The 23,300-nt window shown below is 35.9% G+C and overlaps 1 protein-coding gene and 1 long non-coding RNA gene across 2 annotated transcripts in view; one reads left to right on the top strand and one right to left on the bottom strand.

Moving 5' to 3' along the window:
• Positions 1-5,553: 5,553 nt before the first annotated feature.
• Positions 5,554-14,615, top strand: LOC116471219 (uncharacterized). Its single transcript, XR_004248758.2, has 4 exons — positions 5,554-5,756; positions 9,508-9,557; positions 13,514-13,555; positions 14,510-14,615. It is a non-coding gene; the product is annotated as an uncharacterized LOC116471219 (long non-coding RNA).
• Positions 7,331-23,300, bottom strand: part of ITFG1 (integrin alpha FG-GAP repeat containing 1) — a 308,702-nt gene continuing 292,732 nt past the window's right edge. The window contains exons 15-18 of the mRNA XM_032157265.2: positions 14,499-14,623; positions 13,715-13,797; positions 10,842-10,959; positions 7,331-7,744 (exon numbers count right to left, since the gene is read on the bottom strand). Coding sequence (XP_032013156.1) covers positions 7,685-7,744; positions 10,842-10,959; positions 13,715-13,797; positions 14,499-14,623 — 386 coding nt within the window. The 3' untranslated portion in view covers positions 7,331-7,684. The remainder of the gene's footprint in view (positions 7,745-10,841; positions 10,960-13,714; positions 13,798-14,498; positions 14,624-23,300) is intronic.

The raw sequence follows: 23,300 nt of genomic DNA, 5'->3' as shown, positions 1-23,300 counted from the left end.
GGATCTTTGGGAAAGTTTTATAAGATTTTTTTTTAATTGTGAAATATCCATATTTAGAAAAGCACCTTAAACAAATATGTATGTACAGTTTAATAAAGTGAAGGGCCATGAAAATACTACCCAAATCAAGAAATGAAACATCACTTACATACTAAAGTCCTCCATATGCCTTTGCCTGGTCATAATCTTCTCCCAATTCCCTAGAGTTTATCACTATTCAGACTTTTGTTATTTCCTACCTTTTCTTTGTAGTTTTTTAAATAAATACATCCTTAAACAATATAGTTTAATTTTACTTGTTTTTGAACTTTGTATGTATGAGTGGATCATGATGTGTGTATGCTTTTGTGTTTTGCTTTTTGGCTTAACTTTGTGAGATTAATCCATGTGGTGTGTGTAAGTGTAGTTCATGAAATGTCATGGCTGTATAGTATTTCATTGTATAAAAATCCATGTAGATGGATATTTAGGCAGTTTCTAGATTTTGGCCATTATGAACATAGTTGCTATGAATATTTGTATACCCATAGCCTGGTGCATATGTGTGAGAATTTCTTAAGAGTAGAAGTGATATGTAGATTTAGAGTACGCATATCTTCTACTCTAAATAAAACCAACCATTGCTTTTACTTTAATTTTTTTAAACTTTGTCCCACTAAGAGTGTATCAGACTTTTGTTGCACCACATCCATACCAACATTTGGTTATTGTCAGTAGTTAATACTTTCTGTCAATCATTTTGCTCAATTTTTTATTGAGCTGTCTTTTTCTTTCTAAATAATTTTGTAGGATTTCTAGATTTTGAATACAGTCATTTTTATTTGTTGAAAATATCTTCTTTCATTTGGTGACTTATCTCTTCACACTTTCAAACTTCTTATAGTTCTTGTGGACAGAGTTACTAATTTTAATATACTTCAATATATCAGAAATTTCCTTTATAGTGTTTTTTTAATGACTTGAATAGGAAACCCACCCTCACTCTAGTATCATGAAGTTATTAAATTAAGTACTAGAAGCTTATAAATTTGCATTCACATTTCACCTTCAATCCACCTGGAATTGATTTTTCTGTGTGATGGGAGTGCAGTTATCTTTTAGTTAATGAATTGTCTCAGCTTATTGTTAAAAGGCCGTTCATATTCCTCTGCTCTGTGGTGTTACCTCCTTCCTGAATCAAACTTCCATGTATATGAGTCTTTCTCTGCACTCTCTGATATGTTCCATTGGTCTGTCTCTTCACCAATACCACACTCTGTTAATCAACCTTTTTTTTTTTTTGAGACAGAGTTTCGCTCTTCTTGTCCAGGCTGGAGTGCAAAAAGTGTTGGGATCACAGGCGTGAGCCACCATGCCTGGCCTAATCACCCTAACTTGATTATTTTGTTACTTGGTATAGCAGGTCCTTATTCTTTTTCAAGATTGTCTTGGCTGTTCTTGGTCTTTTATATTTCCGTGTACATTTTAGAAACCTCTTAGCAAGCTCAGCAACACAACACCCCATTGGGATGAGTGGAGTTGGGAGGGCTTTGACATCTTTACAGTTTTGAGTCTTCCTGTCCATTAACATGGTACAGATGTGCATTTATTGAAAATTTCCTTCGTGTTTCTCAGAAAAGTTTTATAATTTACCAGACAGAGATGTATGCTGCATCTTGTGTTATATTGATTCCTAGGTACTTGACTTTTTTGATGCTGTTATAAGTGTTACCTGTTTTTAAATCCCATTTTCTAACTGTTCATGCTGGTGTATAAAAATGCAGTTGATTTTAGAAAGTGCCAAACTGTTCTCTAGAGTGGCTTTCCTATTTTGCATCCCCACCAGCAATATATGAAAATTCTAGTTTTTCCTCATCCACATTAGCACTTTGAATTGTCAGTATTCTTTGTTTTATCCATGAAAGCATTCTTTATTCATGATAGATGTGTAGTGGTATCTCTTCATAGTTTTAGTATTCATTTCCCTAATGGCTTATCCGGTTGAACATCTTTTCATATGCTTGTTTGCTACCCATATATCCTCTTTAGTGAAGTATCCTCAAATTATTGCCCACTCAAATTGTTTTTTATTTTTACTGGTGAAAAATGTCTATTTAGAATTAGCCAGCTGGACTCAGTTTAGATGATTCCAATTTTGTTGGCCACATCCAAAGCATCATAAGCGGGAGCCAGTCAAACACATGCCTTCTCTCCATTGGGCCTGATTGATCAGGCCACATCAGTGTTGCAGAGCTTCTCCACATCCTGTTTGCTCTGGTGCTTGTTGGCTTTGCCATCCACAGTGACCTCAAGTGTGTTGTTATCTTGTCTTCTTCATGGCACACTCAATGGTCAGGGGGAATCAGGCAGAGTGGTCAAGCTTGTTTTTCCTGGGGGCACTCTTCTGAGGATATCTGGGTTGTCTCTAGAGCTGTAGTGTTTTGGGGTGCTGGAAGGTGTGTGAAGTGCAGATACTCCTTTTTGTGTGTGGCTGTGGATGCTTTCCAGCACTGCCTTCTTGGCCTTCAAAGTTTCAGCTTTGGGAGAGGCAGGAGCTTCCTTAGGTGTCATCTTGTCTGAGTTTTTGTATTGAGTTTTGAGAGTTCTTCATAGATTCAGGATACAAGTCTGTCGTTGGATATGTGATTTGAAAATATTTTCTTGGCCGGGCATGGTGGCTTATGCCTATAATCCCAGCACTTTGGGAGGCTGAAAGCGAGTGGATCACTTGAGGTCAGCAGTTGGAGACCAACCTGACCAACATGGTGAAACCCCATCTCTACTAAAAACACAAAAATTAGCCAGGCATGGTGTCGCACACCTGTAGTCCTAGCTACTTAGGAGGCTGAGGCAGGAGAATTGCTTGAACCTGGGAGGCGAAGGCTGCAGTGAGCTGAGATCACACCACTGCACTCCAGCCTGGGTGACAGAGCAAGACTCCATCTCAAAAAAATTTTTTTTCTTTGCATATATAGCTTGTCCATTCTCTTGGAAGTGTCTTTGTCAAAGCAAACATTTTTAATTTAGATGAAGTCACATTTATCAGTTTTTAAAAAGAATCATAACTTTGGTGTCATTTCTAAGAAATCTGCTTACCCCTAGCCTATGAAGACATTCTATGTGTTCTTTTAAAGTTTTATATTTTACATTTTATATTTAAATTTATGACCCACTTTGAGTTAATTTTTGTGTAAGGTGTGAGGTTTAGATCAAGGTTCTTTTTTTCTCCTTTGCCCTTTGTATTTATGGCAAATACAGATGATCAATTGTTCTGATACTATTTGTTGAAAAGACTGTCTTCCACTTAGTAACTTTTACATCTTTGGCAAACATCAAATGTCTATATTTGTGTGAGTTTATTCCTGGACTCAATTTTATTCCATTGGTCTATGTGTCTCTCTTTGCCAATACCACACTATCTTTATTACTCAAGCTTTATAATAAGTTTTAAAGTCACATAGTTTGATTTCTTCAACTTTGTCTTCTTTTTCAACATTGTTTTACACTAGTCTATTTTCTCTTTCATATAAGTTGCACAAAATCCTGTCCATGTCCACAAAAAGATACTGCTGGGATTTTGATAGGGATGGTGTGAAATGTACAGATCACTCTGAGGAGTACTGGCATCTCCTAATCCATGAACACACTGTCTTTCCATTGAAGTCTTTCTTGGTTTCTTTCATCACCTTACTTCTTTGTTAATATGTGCATTTAATGTTATACATACCACCCCCCAGCACTGCCTCCTACAAATTTTGTTATGTTGTATTTTTCATTTGGCTCAAAATATTTTAAAATTTCCTTTGAGACTTTCTCTTTGACCCTATGGTTATTTAAAATATCTGGATATTTTCCATGGATCTCCCTAGTTCAATTCTTTTATAGTCTGATAATCTACTTTGTATGATTTCTATTCTTTTAGATTTGGTAGGACTTGTTTTATGGCCCAGAATATGGTCTATCTTGGTAAGTGTTCCATGTGCTCTGGAAAAGACTATTTTGCTGCTGTTGGTTAGAGTGTTATATAAATATCCATTAGGTTAGATTGACTGAGTGCTTTTTCAGGTCAGCTGTAAGCTTTCTGATTTCCTGCCTACTTTTTCCTTCAGTTACTGTAGAAAAGTGTTGATGTCTCCTACTTAAATCGTGAGTTTGTCTGTTTCTCCTTACAGGTCTGTCAGTTTTTACTTTTTAGTTTATGAACACTTAGGATTTTTATGTTAAGAAGAGGGGACTGATCTTGGGTGAGTCTGCTCTCCAGATGAGGCTGGCAGAAGAACAGTGATGACACTCCCAGAAATTAGGATAATAAGTCCTTTATTCTTGATGCCGGATCTGGACACTACACCACAGCATCCACCAGAAGGAATATTTAGGGTTTTGTTTCTTTTTGAGTATGTTTTGGTGATATTTTCCTAGGAATTGGTCCATTTTGTATAAACTTTCGATACATTGGTGATGGGAATAGGCCCCCCAAAATCTGGCCATATACTGGCCCCAAAACTGGCCATAAACAAAATCTCTGCAGCACTGTGACATGTTCATGATGGCCATAACGCCCACACTGGAAGGTTGTGGGTTTACCAGAATGAGGGCAAGAAACAACTGGCCCACTCAGGGTGGAAAACCGCTTAAAGGCATTCTTAAACCACAAACAATAGCATGAGCGATCTGTGCCTTAAGGACATGTTCCTGCTGCAGATAACTAGCCAAACCCACCCCTTTGTTTCCCATAAGGGATACTTTTAGTTAATCCCGTTTCCCATAAGGGATACTTTTAGTTAATCTAATATCTATAGAAACAATGCTAATGACTGGCTTGCTGTTAATAAATACGTGGGTAAATCTCTGTTGGGGCTCTCAGCTCTGAAGGCTGTGAGACCCCTGATTTCCCACTTCACACCTCTATATTTCTGTGTGTGTCTTTAATTCCTCTAGTGCCGCTGGGTTAGGGTCTCCCCCACTGAGCTGGTGTCGGCACATTGGTATAAAGTTATTCTCAAAGTCTTCCTACTTTTAATAAATAGATTATCTGTAGTTATACCCTTTTCATTTTTGATACTGGTTATTTTTACCAGTTTTCCTTTTCTTGTTAGAGGCCTTTGGGGCAGCCTGTGCCCTATAACTGATGAATGTGGGAATGTAAAGGCCCAGCCTTCATATTCTAACTTGGGACAGGTTAGGAGATAGGAAAGGTCATCCTATCTCAGAACTTGATGTAGGATTGTATGAGGCATTCCACTGAGAATGCATCACAGTTCGATTTTTCTGCCTAATCTTGTTTCCTTCCTTTCCCTTGTACAGTTGTGGATCAAAAGCACTCCCTAATCTTCTATTTAATTAGCCTTTTAAAATAACTGGTCAGGTGCAGGTAATCACAAGGGCTGGTTTTAATTCACCTTTATCCTGAGGAGTAAGCCCTTAAGTATCCTAGATCAATCCCAGGTATACCATTGAGGTCTGCTGGACACGATTTAAGTTTTTGTTTCTTTTTATGAGGTTATTCTAGCTACTTGCAAGGATGGGGAAATGTAAAGGGCTAGTTCAAATAAATGGTGTATTAACATATTTACAGTATCTTCAAAATGATTATGAATTCTTACTCTTCCTAGCTCCCCAAAGATGGATAACACTAACATATAGTCAGTGGGAGAGAAATCTCAGAAAATAACTGTTAGTGTGTCACTGTAATGGGAAATGGAAAAGAAGAAAAACAGCACTTATCAAGCATCTTCTATGTACAAACTGCCATTTCAGACTCAGAGCAGTCCTTGAAGGTAGGTATCACTCATTACCTTTGTTTTACAGATGAAGAAACCAAAGTTCAAAGAAGTGACTGATTCAGAGTCATGAAATCGGGGAGTTGGGCTCTAAATCCAGACTGGTCTGACTTGAAAGCCTTGTTCTCTTTCCACTGCAATATTCAAAAATCAAAACAAAGGTTTTTGTTAGTGATTCTCAATGTTGTGATACATTTTTTACCTGCTGTCCCTTAATAAATGATATTAAAGTTGCATTTGGAAATATAGAAGCAGTATTAATGTCACTGATTGTAGTTTTAATTGTCATTAACATTTTATTTGTCTTGTAAACTCTGACTCACATGAGTTTGAAGACTCAGGCTATATCAATAATGATCCCAATTGTCTTTGAGAAAGTGTCACGTAGTGCCTGGGACAGTGCTGCGGGTTGATAACTAGTGAATTTAACTGAGTATTACAGTCAGGAGAATCCTATCTTGCCCCTGACCCACAGAGGCAGTGGGCAAGTCACCTTACCCGGGTCTCCCAATCCACATAAATGCTTTCATAAGCTCTAAGTTCTCTTCATGTTCTAAAATAATTATTTAAAAACTCACTGAAATACTTTGTTTCAATAAGGAATATTTATTAAGAAGACATGTTAACATGCTTAGATACAAAGTAAAAACACATGCTAATCTCAGTGAACTGTAAAGAAAAAAATAAGAACAAAATTGTTTTCAGAGAAATTTTTGTGTTTTATAGGCATCACATATCCATTTGCACATTAGAAAATTATTAGCATTGATAAACTTTTTTTCTCAGTCTTAAAGTCTTTTTAAAGTAACTTTTTGGAAATGTGAAGTTCACAATACAAAATTTGCATTGAAGTCTGAATGTAAATTATAGACTTCTCCAAGCGTTTCAGAATAGAAATGTGATTGAAGATTTGCATTCCCAGATGCTGCCTACAGCAGTTTCCTTTCAAGAAATCAAATGTTCTTCACTATCACATGATAAGGATAAGTTTTCAGAGGAAAATTTTTAGGGCACATTAATTCTTGGAGAGTACTATAATTTTTAGTTAATATGAGCAAGTAAATCTTTATATGTCAATCACCAAAAATTTAGCTTTTCCAAAGAATATTTCTTCATGCCTGAAAATAAAATTCTATCAAGTCTATATATTTCTATAATTAGATGTATAAGTCTAATAAGATCATCTAAAATATTAATAATGACAACTACCACATATTGACCACTTACTCTGTGCTAGGCACCAAGCTAAGCACTTCACATACATCATCCCATTTAATGTTTACAATAACTCAAGTGAGTATTATTAGCCCCACTGAATAAACAAGAAAACTGAGGCTTACAGAGGTTAAACAAGAGCCAAGTTCAAACAATGACTTTGTAAGTGGTGGAATTAGGAGTTTAAGGCAAGTCTGTCTTACTGTGCTACCAAGTTACAGTACCTGATCACTATATTGTATGCCATCAGTGAGACCCCTGACCTGCTGTGATGAAGCTGAATGCATAATGACTCTGTGATATATTCACAAAAGTATAATTTGTATCATTAGAATAAGAAGCAACACCAAGTCAAGTGGACACAAAAATTCCTGCTCATTTAATCATTTTTATTTACACATATCTTTTTCCATCATCATGACACTAATAAGATTATAAATACACAAACACTGGAGTACATGCAACACATTCCACAAAGGAACAAAAATGTACAGCACTACGGAATAAACCCAAATTTTTATATACAAAGTGCTTTAAAAAAAAAGACCTTGTGACATATTCAAACCGTATTTATTTGAATACTTTCCAATAATTACCATGGGATATATCATTTATAAATAATATTTAATCTCCCCTATTTTTTTAAGCCAGAATTTGTGTTTCAACTAATCAAGTGAACAGTCATTCCATTATGTAATATTAAAGGCAAGTCACATAGCATCAAAATGAAACCGGTGGGCTTCTTGTCGTTTTTCTCTATCATCTGCTTTCTGAAAAAGAATTTTAGACTTGTTTATAAATGGTAGAAAAATGTTACAAAAAGACTAATTTCTGAAATACACAGTGATTCATTTTTAAAAGTCTTCAGCAATTAGCAGATAATAGATATGATTTCCTGATTCAATGATCCTAGTATTTTTGTAGTTTCTAGTAGCTATTTTATAATTAATGATCTAATTGAATAAAAAACAATAAATACTTGAATACTTAAGGCACATTAAATACTTAGAGTCCTTAAATACTTAGCTTATCATTTATTATCTACTTGAAAATAGGAATAAGCATTAGATTCTATAAGGATGAATCAATGATTGCATTTTTCTCTCATTTTTAACACCGATGTTAATAAATCTAATGGCTGAGTGTGGTGGTGGCTCATGCCTGTAATCCCAGCATTTTGGGAGGCCAAGGAGGGCAGATAACTTGAGGTGAGGAATTCGAGACCAGCCTGGCCAACATGGTGAAATCCCATCTCTACCAATAAAATACAAAAATTAGCTGGGTGTGGTGGTGGGCATCTGTAATCCCAGCTTCTTGGGAGGCTAAGGCAGGAGAATCGCTTGAACCCGGGAGTGGAAGTCGCAGTGAGTTAAGATTGCACCACTGCGCTCCAGCCTGGGTGACAGAATACTACTGTACTAATTATTTTTTCATTAACTTGTCAATTTAGCAGATACTCATTGGCCCTTTGCTTCCAATACTCCCAATACCAATACCGTGTTTGGTATTTTAATATTATAAAAACCTCAGTTTTGTATCTTGTTCGTCAAAAAGACAAATGCAAAGCATATTGTATAACTGTAGTTCAAGATAAAAAGTGAAAAATGTTACCAAGTCTAAGAGACTACTTCTAGATCCGGGTGAGGAAAGGGAAAGCTTTGAAAAGACACGGAAAGCATTTGAAAGCATGGAAATGGGGAGAGTGATATTCACTCCAAGCTGGGGTTACAACATGAGCAATCATGAGCAGGCTGGAAGACGCACGGATATGTGAAAGGAACTGGTAAAAAATAAGACTGTGGAGTCACATGGAAGTCATATGCAGGCCAGGCCAAGGATTTTATATATAAAAGGCAATGGCTATCCACTAGAACTTTTTGAGCAGGGGAGTGACATGATGAAGGCTAAACAGAATGAGTCACTGGCAGCAGTGTGCTAAATGGAATGGAAAGGGGAGAGAACTGAAAGAAAGAGACCAAGTAGGATGTAAGAAGGGGCTGGGTTAAGCAGTGCAGTAGGAATGTAGAAGTGGAGTCCGCTGTAGAACTTCTTACAGAGGCAGAGTCCATAGGCAAGTGATGAAATCTTGTAGGTAAGTAAGAGAGATGAAGCTTTAGAATGCTGGTTTTGAGGAGCTGTAAGTCATCTAGGTTGAGCTATCATGGTGACAGTTGGAAATGGGGAAGGACCTTTAGAGATGAGAGCTGGGGATATCTGAAGCCATGATTTTAGATGAAATTGGCAGGGAAAGTGTTGAAAGAAGAGGGCCAGGGGCAGACATTGGGGAAGGCCTGCATTGAGAAAATGGTAGAAGGAGCCAGCCTGCTTAAGTAAAAAAAGTGGTTAAAGAGGTTCTACCTCTTTGAGATACCACAGTGCCACAGGAGATACAGTATATACATGGTCAAATATATACTTGTACTTAAAACTTTAATTTTTGGCCACTGCATAATTATTGTTATAAGCACACAATGTTTATGCTGTAATCAGATCTACTGAAGAATTAATGAAATTAATTTCCTTTGCTTCATAGGTCAAGAACTGTGGAATCTTTCAGATGATATTCTGATACTTCTGGACAAAGTATGTATGGTTGTCCTTGATCTTACTCTTAAGTTGCAATCTTAAGGTTAATTGAATATGTAACTTCATGTTACTGTTTTTGACATGTAAAGGAGTGATTTTTTAAAAGCGACAAACCTATGAGCATTTATAGAACAACTAATATGTTCTCTTTTTCATACATTAAAAGAACAAAGACAGTAATTTTAGTTAGCAAAAAATGATTATGATGGCATGTCAATCCAGAGTGTAGGTGCAAAAAAAGAAAAACACCTTTCTTTGGGGCCACAAAGAAGCCCTTTTTTGAGGGCATTGATTGGAACCCATATACAAATAGAAACTAGCTTTTTCACATATATCTAAACTGCTAATTTACAGTGATAGCCTCTTTTTTCTTCACATAAACATTGCATAAAAATCTTTTACATATTTGGGAGTTTTGTTTTCAATTATTATTTAGAGCATTATACTAAAGAACAGAAATCAGTTTAATGCAAAGAATACTTAATAGATGAAAAAGATGTTTATGGCTTTTTTCTTTTTTGAGACAGGGTCTCACTCCTTTTGCCCAGGCTGGAGTGAAGTGGTGCAGTCGCAGCTCACTGTACCCTCAACTTTCTGGGCTCAGGTGATTCTCCCACCTCAGCCTCCTGAGTAGCTGAGATTACAGGCTTGCATCATGGTGCCCGGCTAATTTTTGTGTATTTCGTAGAGACGGGGTTTCACCATGTTGCCCAGGATGGTCTCGAACTCCTGAGCTCCAGCAGTCTGTCCACCTTGGCCTCCCAAATTGCTGGGATTACAGGCATGAGCCACCGTGCCTAGCTGTTTATTGCTTTAGTTGTTACCTTCCACCTAAACCTCAAGAAAATAATTTAACCTCTTTTTACTCTAATTCTTTTCAAAGAGATAGCTGATAATCCTAACCAAAGAATGTCCATGGCTTTATCAGTAGATACTGAACACACATTCATTTTTTAAAATCATTATTATTTTTCAGGTCATTATGAAATTGTTTCTAAATGCCTTTTGATTTTTGGATGATCACTTTATTACTGTTGTACTGCATCAAACTTTTAAAGTAGACATCTCTTGTGATTTGTATGAATTCATAGGAGACATTAGTAACTTCCAGGGATAAAAGAAATTATCATCAATAAAATGATGCTTTGGACAGAACTTGAAAAATGATGAAATTCTAGTCATATGAAAAAAGTTTGAAATAAATATAGTGTTTTTAAAGAGCAATGTATGTATTACTAGAATAAATTAACCAAAGTTAATGCTTCATTTAAATGAACAAACCTTTTCCTGCCAATGTAAAATGCCAATTATTGCCAAGATGAAAACACAGACACCGATGAGAGCTATAGCAGTAAGCAGAACAATGTTACTTGGTGTAAGATACAGTTTGGCACTCCAACTGTAGATAAAAACAGAACAAATTAAAATTACAAATTTTACTGAAAAATAACAAAGTTATATTGAGACCCCCCAAAGCAAAATAGCTTATTAATTAATTAAACAGTCAATGTATTCATTAAACCATTCATTAGTCCATTCACTATAAATAAAACAAAAGCAATTAAAAATCAGATAGTGCTGAGAATATTGATGATTCTGCAGTTTATATTTTACCTAGACAACTGAAATAGAATTTTTGATGAGATAATTTCAATATTTTTCATTTTCCAAGTTTGATCCTATGAGAATTATTTTTAGGTAAACATATCCAAGGGTACTTTGGACAATCATAGACATCTTTTTTACATCTTGATTTACCTGCTTAATTTGAAAACCTGAGCTCCAAAGCAAGGTAGTCACATGATCCTGGAAGCCTTCTGTATCATCTTATTTTTGACCTATGTCACATATATAATATGACCAACTAAAACATAAATGTTGATGGCTTGTGCAAAACTTCTATAATTTTTGTATCATGTTGGAGTGTTTACATTACTACAATGACTTTGAGGTTCAGATCACTTACAAAATCATTTTTAGTCCCTCACTGTTAATGGCAATATACAGACTAGAGGCCTTTAGTAAACAGAACTGGTTCTTTCCTTCTAAAACAGTCCATGTGATACAGCATTTGCACACCCTGAAAGCCTAAAACTAAGGACTGTATCACCAACTCTGCAGGTTGTTACATACACGTAACTTTTTGTTCTCCCTAGAAATAGGTAATGGCTATATTTTTATTTTAAAAGTTTAATAAAGGTAAGACTGTTCTGGTAAATAGCAAGTAGCTATTGATTTATTCTGGGATAATTAAAATTTATTGATCCATAAGTTAGCTTCTAGTCAATAACCTCAAAATACACCTCAAAAACTAAAATCAATTTGGTTTTTATTATGTACATAAATTTGAAAAGAACATTTCTTTGGAAAGAGTAAGAGAAACATGAAAAATGTTGAGATTATGGAAAAAAGCTATGGTATAATTTTCTGGAAATTCAGAAGAGTAAGTAAACCTTAAGAAAACAAATACTGTTAATTAGTTGAAAGCTACTCTTAGTACTCATACTTAAGAAAACAGTTCTTTTATGAGATGTTTTTGGTAGTTCTACTTTTAAAATAGATTTTTAACAAATCAAGAATGTAAGTGTTTTGGTAAAAAAAAAAAAAAAGACAAAAGTCAATCCTCAGTTTTCTCCTCAGAGGCAGTCACTCTTACCAGTTTCCTGCATATCCTTTCAGAGATATTTTATACATGTATGAACATGTATGTGTAGATGGCTTCTTTTTAAATCACAATGGCAGCTTATTATACATACTCTTCTACATTTTGCTGTTGCTTCTTTTGTTTGTTGTTGTTGTTACTGTTTTTTGCCTACCACTCCATCTTAAGAGACTGTTCTATGTCCGTGGCAGTGAAAAAGTCATGCTACTGAGCTGTATAGAAGTACCGTACTTTATATAGTTTCCTACTCATGGTCCAGATTTTCTAGTTTTACTGTAAATTTCATCTATAGAAAACTAACACAAACATACAATACAGGCTCATTAAAAAAAATCTGAACCAGGACTATAACTGTTTCAATGATGTCATCTTATTCCAAGCATAAGGCTGCGATAAAGTTTATTTTCTTAAGCAGTTTGGTTCTAAAGCCCATTAATCTACCATAAAATGCATCTGCTGGTATGCTGGTAAACTGGCTCTGAGGTAGAGAGGGGTTGGGGAAACCTTGTTTATGGTACTTGCCAATTTTCATGGAGTAGATTCTCCCACCACAACTGATTTCAGTGTGACTTCACTGAATAGAGATGCACAGAGTCAGCTCATGAGGTGGCATAAGCTGGTTTTGGCAATCAATACATTCGATCAAGATGTTTAATAAAGAATGATGAAGCTGGTATTTTCAGAGGGAATGTAACAAGCAGGGGACCCCACTGGTTACATAGTCATAGATAAATTCACCATTTCTCTTTGGTTATTTTCTCATATTGATATTTGTCTAGCATATTTTTCCCTATGAAATTTAAATGTTAGTGAATACTTTTATCGCCTAATTTAAAAAGAATAGAATCAATCTAGGAATTTAAATAAAAGTGAACAAAGATAATTTAAGGATTTAAAGTTAAATGCTGTATTATGAAATGAATGTATTCTGTTAATAAGGATAAAAATACCTACCATTTGCTTACCATATGCTTGGCACTGTGTTAAGTATATTTCACCCTCAGATGCAGAAATTGAGTCTTGGAGAGGACAAAGGACTGGCTCCTAGTCTTGCGGTCAGCCAGCAATGGAGCTGAATTGTTTTAGCCTACATCTATTTAACTCCAAAGTTTGTGCCCAACCACTGTGGGATATATACTACTTCTCAAATAATTTATTTAAAAGATTAGTGCTTTATACAAAGATTTAGTATCTTGAAAGTTTGAATTTATAACTAGTAAACTGAAGAGCAGTTTATTTAAGCAGAATATGTATAAATCCCTAATTAGTTAACCTACTGTTTTTCTAATAGGATTGAATTTGTTCTTCATGAAAAATGTCTGGGACCTTTTATGTAAGTATGTTTAGTCATTTAAAGTTTGCCGTAAGCAAATTAAGGGATGGGCACTCATGGGAACACAGCAGGAATATGAGAGAGTTTAAAAGACATCACTGTATCTATAATTCAGAGTTAGCAGTGTCTTTACCAAATCAGTTCAAGCAAGTACATTACCTTCGAGGGACATTGTGAGGGTATGGAATGACAATTAGCTGGGAATTTGGAATGATTGCAGTCCACTCTTGTTTTCGTATAGACTAGAAGAAGAATTTAAGAACATTTAACATTCAGCACATTTAAAAAACACAATTATTATTCTAAATAAATAAGGAAAAATCTAGCTACTTTGAGAAATTCAAATTCTAGGTATGGATTAAGCTATGTTTACCAATATTAAGCCAAAAATAAGGCTTTTGTGCCATCTGTTGGAAAATTTTCTCATCTTTTCGGGAAAGATTATATTTGTGTTTTATGAATTCATTCATTCCACAAATATTTATTAGACACTTATGTAGCAGGCACTGTACAAAGGGCTATGTACAAATGCTGCTTGGAGCTAAAATTCAAGTTGAGACTGACAATAAACAAAGCAAGTAAAATAATATGATTATACATATTATATAAATAATACACACATATATAATAATATTTATGTTACTAAAATATTTATGTACACGTTAGTTGGTGAAAAATGTTAGGATGAAAAAGCAGGATAGAGGGATAGGTGACGTTTATGGGAGAGGAGAGGGAAAAACCCCACGGCATCTTAAAATCATGATGTGCTCTATGTAAGACAAGCTTAGGTCACTACCAATAAATTTTTCTTTATTCTTTAAAGGGAATAAAAATATTTGATTTATTTGAATTCAAATTCAATTAGATTCAAATAATTTAATTTAAATACTTAAATAGTGAATATTAAAACATAGATTAATTGTAAACAAAATGAATTACTCACTTTTTCTCCAGATGGACGGGGAATACCAACATAGAGATGGTCAAGAAAATTTGCGCTCCGACCTAAACCAAGCACGTTGTATGGTAGTTGGAGAGCTAAATGTGCGGATTGGCTGAGTTGGCCAGCTAGAATTATTCAATTAAAAAAACATTAAAAACATTTCTGGAAACATTGCTCCCATCAAATATTAAAATGATAAAATGTTAAAAATTTAGGTACTGGAACGTAACATGTTTCAAAATGTGAAATGAAATACACAGGTCATTAATATTAATGACTCACTTTTTTCTTTTTTTGAGACATGGTCTCACTCTGTCACCTAGGCTGCAGTGCAGTAGCACTGCACTGAGCCTTGACCTCTCAGGCCCAAGCTGTCCTCCTTCTGAGCCTCCCAAGTAGCTGAGACCACAGGCATGTGCCACCAGCCTCGGCTAATTTTTAAATATTTGTGGAGAACGGGGTCTTACTATGTTGCCTGGCCTTGAACTCCTGGGCTCAAGTGATCCCCCTGCCTCGGGCTCTCAAAATGCTGGGATTACAGGCGTGAGCCACCGTGCTCAGCCAATGATTCACTTTTTAAAGAAAACAGCATTACTGAGATATAATTCACATAGCATACACATCACCCATTTAAAGTGTACAGTTAAGTGGTTTTGAGTATATTCAAAGAATTGTTCAGCCATCACCACAATCTAATCTTAGAACATTTTTATCACTTGAGAAAGAAACTCCATACACATTAGAAGTCACGTCTGTTTCCAACCCGCACACTTCCAGCTCTATGTAATCACTAATCTGCTTTCTGACTCAATAGATTCGGCTATTCTGAAGATTTCATATAAATGCAATGAAAGTCATACAATGTGGTCTTTTGTGACTGGCTTCTTTCATTTAGCACGTTTTCAAGGTTCATCTATATGGTAGCATGTTTCCGTACTTTATTACTGCTACTTGCCAAATAATACTCCACTTTGTTATATATACATTTTGTTTCATTAATTAATTTCATTAATTGATGGACATTTCAGTCATTTCCATTTTTGGTTACTATGAATAATACTGCTGTGAACATTCATATACAGGTTTATTTTTGTATTCACTCTTGTTTTCCTTTCTCTTGATTACGTAGCTAAGTGTTTAACATCATTAGGAACTACTGAACTGTTTTCAAAGCACCTGCACCATTTTATGTTCCCACCAGCAATGGATAATGGTTCAAATTTTTCCACATCCTCAATAACACTTTTTATTGTGTCTTTTTTATTATAGCATTGCTCATGGTTGTGAAGTGGTATCTCACTGTGGTTTTTACTTGCATTTCCCAAATGACTAATAGTTATTAGCCATGAAAATGGTCCATAAACATGTGAAAGAAGCTCAACTATGCACACACACACACACACACACACACACACACCCCCAATTAAGTACAGCATCTGGCCCTGTAGGCACATTTTCTGTTGTCTTTTTATTTTTTTTAAGAAATGTATATTAGTCTACTTTCCTGTTTCTTTGTATGTCTTACAATTTTTGTTGAAAACTGGACTTTTAAGATAATATTGATAACTCTGGTATCGCTTAACCCCACCCTAGGGTTTGTTGTTTTTGTTACTGTTTATTTGTTTAGTGACTTTTTTTTTTTTCACATAGTGAATTCTGTGGATTCTGTATTCCCTGCAGTGGTTGCCCCCCAAGGTCTTTAAAGTTTTTATTCTACATCTGGCTTCCTACTTGGCATACCTGGGTCAGTATTATTTAGGGTCAGCCAGTGATTTGTTGTAAGATTTCCCTAAATCTCTTGCCTGTACATCTCCCACCCTTTGTTAAAGTGATTTGTGTGTGAAGGCATGCCTTCAAAGTTCAGACGGTTTAAAGGACAGCCTGAGTTTTCATTTCCTGCTTACGCAGGGCTTCATGGTGAAGCAGAAGGGAGCTGAGTATTTGAATGAGGTGTTTTCCTTTCTAGGAATTTGCAAAGTCTTCTAGATCCCCAAGAATATGTTGTAGCTTTTTAAAGCTGCCTATGTTTTCCAGTTTTCTAAGAATTCCTCTTATATTTTGACCAGGATCTTGTTTCCTCCACCTTTAATCACAGGCTTAGGTAGCTAAGATGTTGCCAACAGACCTCTGTTTAGCACATTTAGTAATCTAAACAGATTACTGTTGTTTTTGGTAATGCCCTAGTCAAATGAAATAGCCAAGATGCTGGGAATGAAGATTTTCCAGGGAACTGCTAGTTCAGACAAAATGTTGATAGTAATAGGGATGGAGATTTTCATGCAGCTCCAAGGAGGTCAGTCATATCCATTGGCTGTGAAGCCGCTGGCTTTCCATGGCTACTGCACCACTCAGTTGAGAAGGGGGGCAGGATGGGAATAGCTCCAAGATAAAAATGCCATAGATTCGGTGTCTTATCAAGGATCAGTAGTTTTCCTTAGAACAGACAATACTCAGTCCATTCTGTGGCTTTGGTTAATTTCCAGAGTTCTGAAATGGTGGATATTATATGGTTGGCCAGTATTTTTGTTGTTGTTCTTTTTGGGGGCTCTGGGAGAGCAAGTTCATGTGGTCCTCACACTGCCATTCCAATAGTCAATCTTTCCCTATTGTAATTCACTTTTATAGAATATATATATTTTCTAGGTATTTTTCTACATGATTAAACTTAACATTTAAATGACAAAGTTAATTAATATATAAATATTTTAATATTCAAGGGCACTCTGCTAAACATCACTAATGTTATCCAAAAATATGCAATCACTGGAAAGTATATTTACCTGATTATTTATATAGTTCTTAAGTTGGAAACAGTAAGGTATAATGAAAAGGAACATGAATTTAAGGATAGGCATTAACAATGTGTATGAAACTGGAAAACAGTATAGTGAACAGCATGGGCTGCAGAATTAGTCCACCTTGTGGAACTGAGTGGATTGAAAGATAATGTTTAAAAGCAGAGTATCTCACATAGTAAATAATAATGTTAGCTATCTTTATTAAAGATAAAATTTATTCTTACAGAGTTGAATTAAAAATTAAACACAAGCCATTTATGCCTGTAATCCCAGCACTTTGGGAGGTCAAGGCACGTGGATTGCTTGAGCTCAGGACTTTTGAGACCAGCCTGGGCAATGTGATGAAACCCCATCTCTACAAAAAAGACAAAAATTAGCCAGGCATGGTGTGGCATGTGCCTGTAGTCCCAGTTACCTGGGAGTTGACGTGGGAGAATCACCTGAGCCCGGGGAGGTTGAGGCCGTAGTGAACTGTGATTGCACCACTGCACTCCAGCCTGGGAGACAGAGTGAGACCCTGTCTCAAAAACAAACAAACCCAAAATTAAACACAAGCTGATTTCATGACACTACTAGCAAAGACTGACTTAACAGAAGTAAACCAAAAATAAAATTCTAACTGATGGACCCTCCCCTCAGGCATTCAAAAGTTAACCTGAAAAAGTAGTTCAGGCCATGACGGGAAGTGAGGGTCAGATACGCCTCATTATACTCTCCTTTCTTTTGGAATTGAGGCAGAGCTGACCAGCATTAACATCAATACAAAGCCCTTAAGACTGACAGAACAGACTCTTTAAGTCTGAGAAGAAGCATTTACAACCCACTGTCTCTGAAGCCTGCTACCTGGAGCCTTCATCTTCATGATAAAACCTTGGTCTCCACAACCCCTTATGTTAAAAGACTTACTTTGTCTACATGACATCAAACTAGGCTTCTGTTTTCCTGTTTATACTATTAAAATTGCCTATGCAATAAGCAAGCTTAAAAGTATAAGGAGAATAATCTAAGTAAAATTATCCAACAACTTAAAATGAAGAGATAATCATTATTACATTTTAGCATACTTTTAGTCACATACTTTTTTTCTCCAAGGCAAGTGCATGCATAAATAGACACATTTTAGCATAGTTTAGTATTATTTTCACTCAGTATTATTTATGAGTATTTAGTCATCATGAAAATTCTTGAAAAATAAATAAGCAGAGAGAAAAATGATGGAAACACCAAAATCCCATTAAGAGAAAGCCAAAGGAAACACAGCGTAAAAGACATGTATTATTATGTATACTTCTAAAATTATTTTTCTGAAGTGATATCTACACAGACATTATAAAAATATAATTTTCCTGCCTATATAATATCTTATGTAAAAATTAATTCCATATTGTTGGAGATAAAGGAATTTTCCTAATCCTTCATTATTAAAAAAAGAATGCTTTAGTGAACACCTCTGCAAATCAATATTTGTTTGCACCCAGATTAGTTTCTTTCATTCCTAGATACAGAATACTGGATCAAAGAGTAGTAAGTTTAAAACTTATTCTTGAATATAGAAACCTTGTTTCCTAAAGACAGGTTGCATCACTTTACATTTCCATTAGCTTTCAATGAAAGCATCCATTTCAGTCCATTCTTATTTTCTAATTGAGCTGAAATTCACATAGCATACAATTAACTACTTTAGAGTGTAAAATCAAATGGCCTTTAGTGTATTTGCAATGTTGTGTAACTATCAATTCTCTCTCGTTTGCAAACTTTTTCATCACCCTGTAACAACTCCCTATACCGGTTAAGTAATTACTCCCCTTTCTCTTTTCCCCCAGTAACCTCTAATCTACTTTCATTCTCTATGGATTTGTCTACTCTAGGTACCTCATATAGAAGGTACCATACGTGTGACCAACTGTGTCTGGCTTCTTTCACTTAGCATAATGTTTTCAAGGGTCATATAAGTTGTAGTAAGTATCAGTACTTCATCTCTTTTTATGGAAAAATAATATTGCATTTTATGTATATACTTTGATTTGTTTATCCATCCAGCTATTGATGGCCATTTGGGTTGTTTCTACCTTTTGGCTATTATTAGTAGTCCTGCTATGAACATGGATGTACAAATACCTCTTTGAGACCCTGCTTTCAGTTCTTTTGAGTATATATTAGAAGTCCTGGATCAGCTGGTGATTCTAGGTTTAATTTTTTGAGGAATTGCCATATTGTTTTTCACAGCAGCTGCACCATTTTACATTCCCACCAGCAAGGTATGAGGGTTCCTATTTTTCACAGCCTTGCTGACATGTCATTTTCGGTCTTTTTAATTAAAACCATCTTAGTGGTTTTGAATTGCTAACTCAGTCTGGTTTTTTTTTTTTTTTTTTTTTAAATATAAATTTTTATTTAGAATTAAAGCAAATACTTCAGTATCACAAACACAATATTAAACTTCAAGAAATATACCGCTAATTTGGAGTGAGCATTTATTTGCACAATTACAACATGCGGACAAACCCAGGCGAGATGAGCGAGTCTACGGTTCCCACGCACTCGGCTGACAAGGGGTGGCCCCAGGGGCCAGATGCCCAGCCCCGAAGCGGCCCTACTCCTCCTCCTCTCCCGAAGACTCTCTCTCGAATGTGTAGGCCATGAAGCAAGCGTCGGGTCTCTTGGGGACAAGGGTCTCAGTCTGGTTTTGATTTGCATTTCCTTCATGACCAATTATGTAGGACATCTTTTTCTGTGCTTATTGGCCACTTTGGCATTCTCTGGAGGAATGTCTAGTCCTTTGTCAATTTTATAATTGGGCTGTTTATGTTTTTGTTGTTGAATTGTAAACATTCTTTTTATAGTCTGGATACTAGAACTTTATCAGAGATAAGATTTGCAAATATTTTCTCTCTTTTCAGTTTGTTGAAAAGAAAAAAAACTTTTCTTTTGAGACAGGCTCTTGCTCTGTCACCCAGGCTGGAGTGAGCAGCACAATCATGGCTCATTGCAGCCTCAATCTCCTGGGCTCCAGTGATCCCAGCTCAGCTTCCCGAGTAGCTTGGGAGCACAGGCCTGTGCCACTGCCTCTGGCTAATTAAAATTTTTTTTTTTTTTTTTTTTTTTTAGAGACAAGGTATCACTATATTGCCCATGCTGGTCTCAAATTCCTGGGCTCAAGCAAGCCTTATGCTGTGGCCTCCCAAAGTTCTGGGATTACAAGCATGAGCCACTGCACCTGGCTGAAAATGTTTTTTAATGCAAAAAAGCTTTACATTTTTGCAGAATCTAATCTATTTTTAAATTTTGTTACTAGTGCTTTTGGTGTCAAATCTAACAATCCATTGTCAAATCTGAGCAATTGCAGATCTACTTCTATGTTTGCTTCTAAGAATTTTGTAATCTTATCCCTTACATTGAGGTCCTTGATCCATGAGTTAATTATTACATATGAGTTATTTTATATGGAGTCCCACTTCATTTTTTTTTGCATGTCATTATACAAATGTTCTAGTATGATTTGTTGAAGGCACTGTTCTTTCTCCATTGAATGGTTTTGGTACTCCTCTCAAAAATTAATTTGCCATAGATGTTTGGATTTATTTATGGTCTCTCAATTCTATTCCATTGGTTTATATGTCTATTTTTATGCCAGCACTATGCTTGTTGATTACTGTAGCTTTGTAGTAAGTTTTGAATTTCGAAAGTATAAGTCCTCTCAGCTTTGCTTTTGTTTTTCAATATTGTTTTGGCTTTTTGAGGCCCCTTACAGTTCTGTATCAATTTGAAGGTTGGCTTTTTATTTCTGCAAACGGACCACCTGAATTTGTAGATTGTTTTGGGGAATATTGCTATCTTAAAGTTTTCCAATCCATGAATATGGGATGTCTTTCCATTTATTAGATTTTCTTTAATTTCTCTCAGCAATGTTTCTTAGTTTTCAGTGGATAAATCTTTCAATTTTTTGGTTAAATATATTCCTAGGTGTTTTACTCTTGTAAATGTTGCAAACTGGACTATTTTTTTCTCTTTTTAAAAAATTTCTTTGCTGGTATATGGAAACAACTGATTTTTGGGTGTTGATCTTGTTCCCTATAACTTTGCTGAATTTGTTTATTAGCTGCAGTATTTTTTTCTGTGAGTTATATGATATTTTCTGTATACAGAATCATGTCATCTGCAAATAGAAATCATTTTGCATCTTCCTAATTTAGAAGATTTTTATTTCTTTTTCTGGCCGAATTGCTAAGTGTAGGAATTCCAGTAAAAAGGTGAATAGCAGGAGTGAAAGTGGGCATCCTCATCTTCTTCCTGATCTTAGAAGAAATGCTTTCAGCTTTTCATCATACAGGATGATGTTAGCTGTGATTTTTCTTATAAATGCCCTTTGTGATGTTAAGGAAGTTCCTTTCTATTCCTAGTTTGCTGAGTGTTTTAATTATAAAAGGATGTTGAGTTTTGTCAAATTGTTTTTAGTATCTATTGAAATGATCAAGTATTATTTTTCCCTTAGTTCTATTAATGCCATGTATTACACTGATTGACTGTCTTAAGTTGAACAATCCTTGCATTCCTGGGACAAATCCCATTTGGTCATAATGTATAAATACTTTTAATGTGCTGTTGGATTTGTTTCGTAGTATTTTGTTGAAAATTTTTGTATCAATATTCATATGGGATACTGGTCTGTAGCTTTCTTGTGGTATCTTTGTCTGGGTTTGGTATGAGAGTAATGCTGGCCTCACAGAATGTGTTAGGGAGTATTTGCTCTTCTAGTTTTTTAAGAGTTTCAGTAACAGTGATGAAATTCTCCTTTAAATTGTTGGTAGAATTTCATCAGTGCAGCCATCTGGTCCTTGAGTTTTCTTTTTCAGGAGGTTTTCAATTACTGATTCAATCTCTTTACTTGTTACAGGTAGGTTGACATTGTCTATTTCCTCTTGGGTCAGTTTTGTTTTGTGTGTGTTTCTAGGAAACACTTTTTTTTTTTTTTTTTTTTTTGAGACACAGTCTTGCTCTGTTGTCCAGGCTGGGGTGCAATGGTGTGATCTTGGCTCACTGCAACCTTTACCTCCTGTGTTCAAGTGATTCTCCTGTCTCAGTCTCCCAAGTAGCTGGGATTACAGGCATGCATCACCACACCCAGCTAATTTTTGTATTTTTAGTAGAGACGGGGTTTCACCATGTTGGCCAGGCCGATCTCAAACTCCCGACCTCAGGTGATCTGCCTGCCTCCGCCTCCCAAAGTGCTGGGATTACAGGCACATCTTTGATTCATCTACATTATCTTTTTTTTTTTTTTTTTTTTTGAGATGGAGACTCACTCTGTCACTGAGGCTGGAATGCAGTGGTATGATCTTAGCTCACTGCAACCTCTGCCTCCTGGGTTCAAGTGATTCTCCTCCTCAGCCTCCCAAGTAGCTGGGATTATGGGCATGCACCACCACGCCCAGCTAATTTTTGTATTTCTAGTAGACATGGTGCTTCGTCATGTTGGCAAGGCTAGTCTCAAACTCCTGACCTCAGGTCATCCACCCACCTCAGCCTCCCAAAGTGCTGGGATTATAGGCATGAGCCACTGTGCCTTTTTTTTTTTTTTTTTTTTGAGACAGGGTCCTGCTCTACCACACAGGCTGAAGTGCAGTGGCACAATCATGGCTCACTGCAGCCTTGAACTCCTGGGCTTAAGCCTCCTGAGTAGCTAGGACTACGGGTGCATGCCACCACACCTGGCTAATTTTTAAATTTTTTTGTAGAGACAAGGACTCACCGTGTTGCCTAGGCTGATCTCAAACTCCTGGCCTCAAGCATTCTTCACGCCTTGGCCTCTCAAAGTGTTGAGATTACAGGTGTGAGCCACTGTGCCTGGCCTAGATTGTCTAATTTGTTGATATGCAGTTGTTTATAGTATTATCAATCCTTTTAATTTCTATAAGGTCAGTAGCAAAGTCCCATTGTTCATTTCTGATTTTAGTTATTTGCCTTTTCCCTTTTTTTAAACACTCGGTCTAGCTAATAGATTGTC

Source organism: Hylobates moloch, unplaced genomic scaffold (genome assembly GCF_009828535.3).
Source record: "Hylobates moloch isolate HMO894 unplaced genomic scaffold, HMol_V3 SCAFFOLD_6, whole genome shotgun sequence".
Classification (NCBI taxonomy): Eukaryota; Metazoa; Chordata; class Mammalia; order Primates; family Hylobatidae; genus Hylobates; species Hylobates moloch.
The sequence above is the reverse complement of the archived record's forward strand: the minus strand, read 5'-3'. Positions and strand labels throughout refer to the sequence as shown.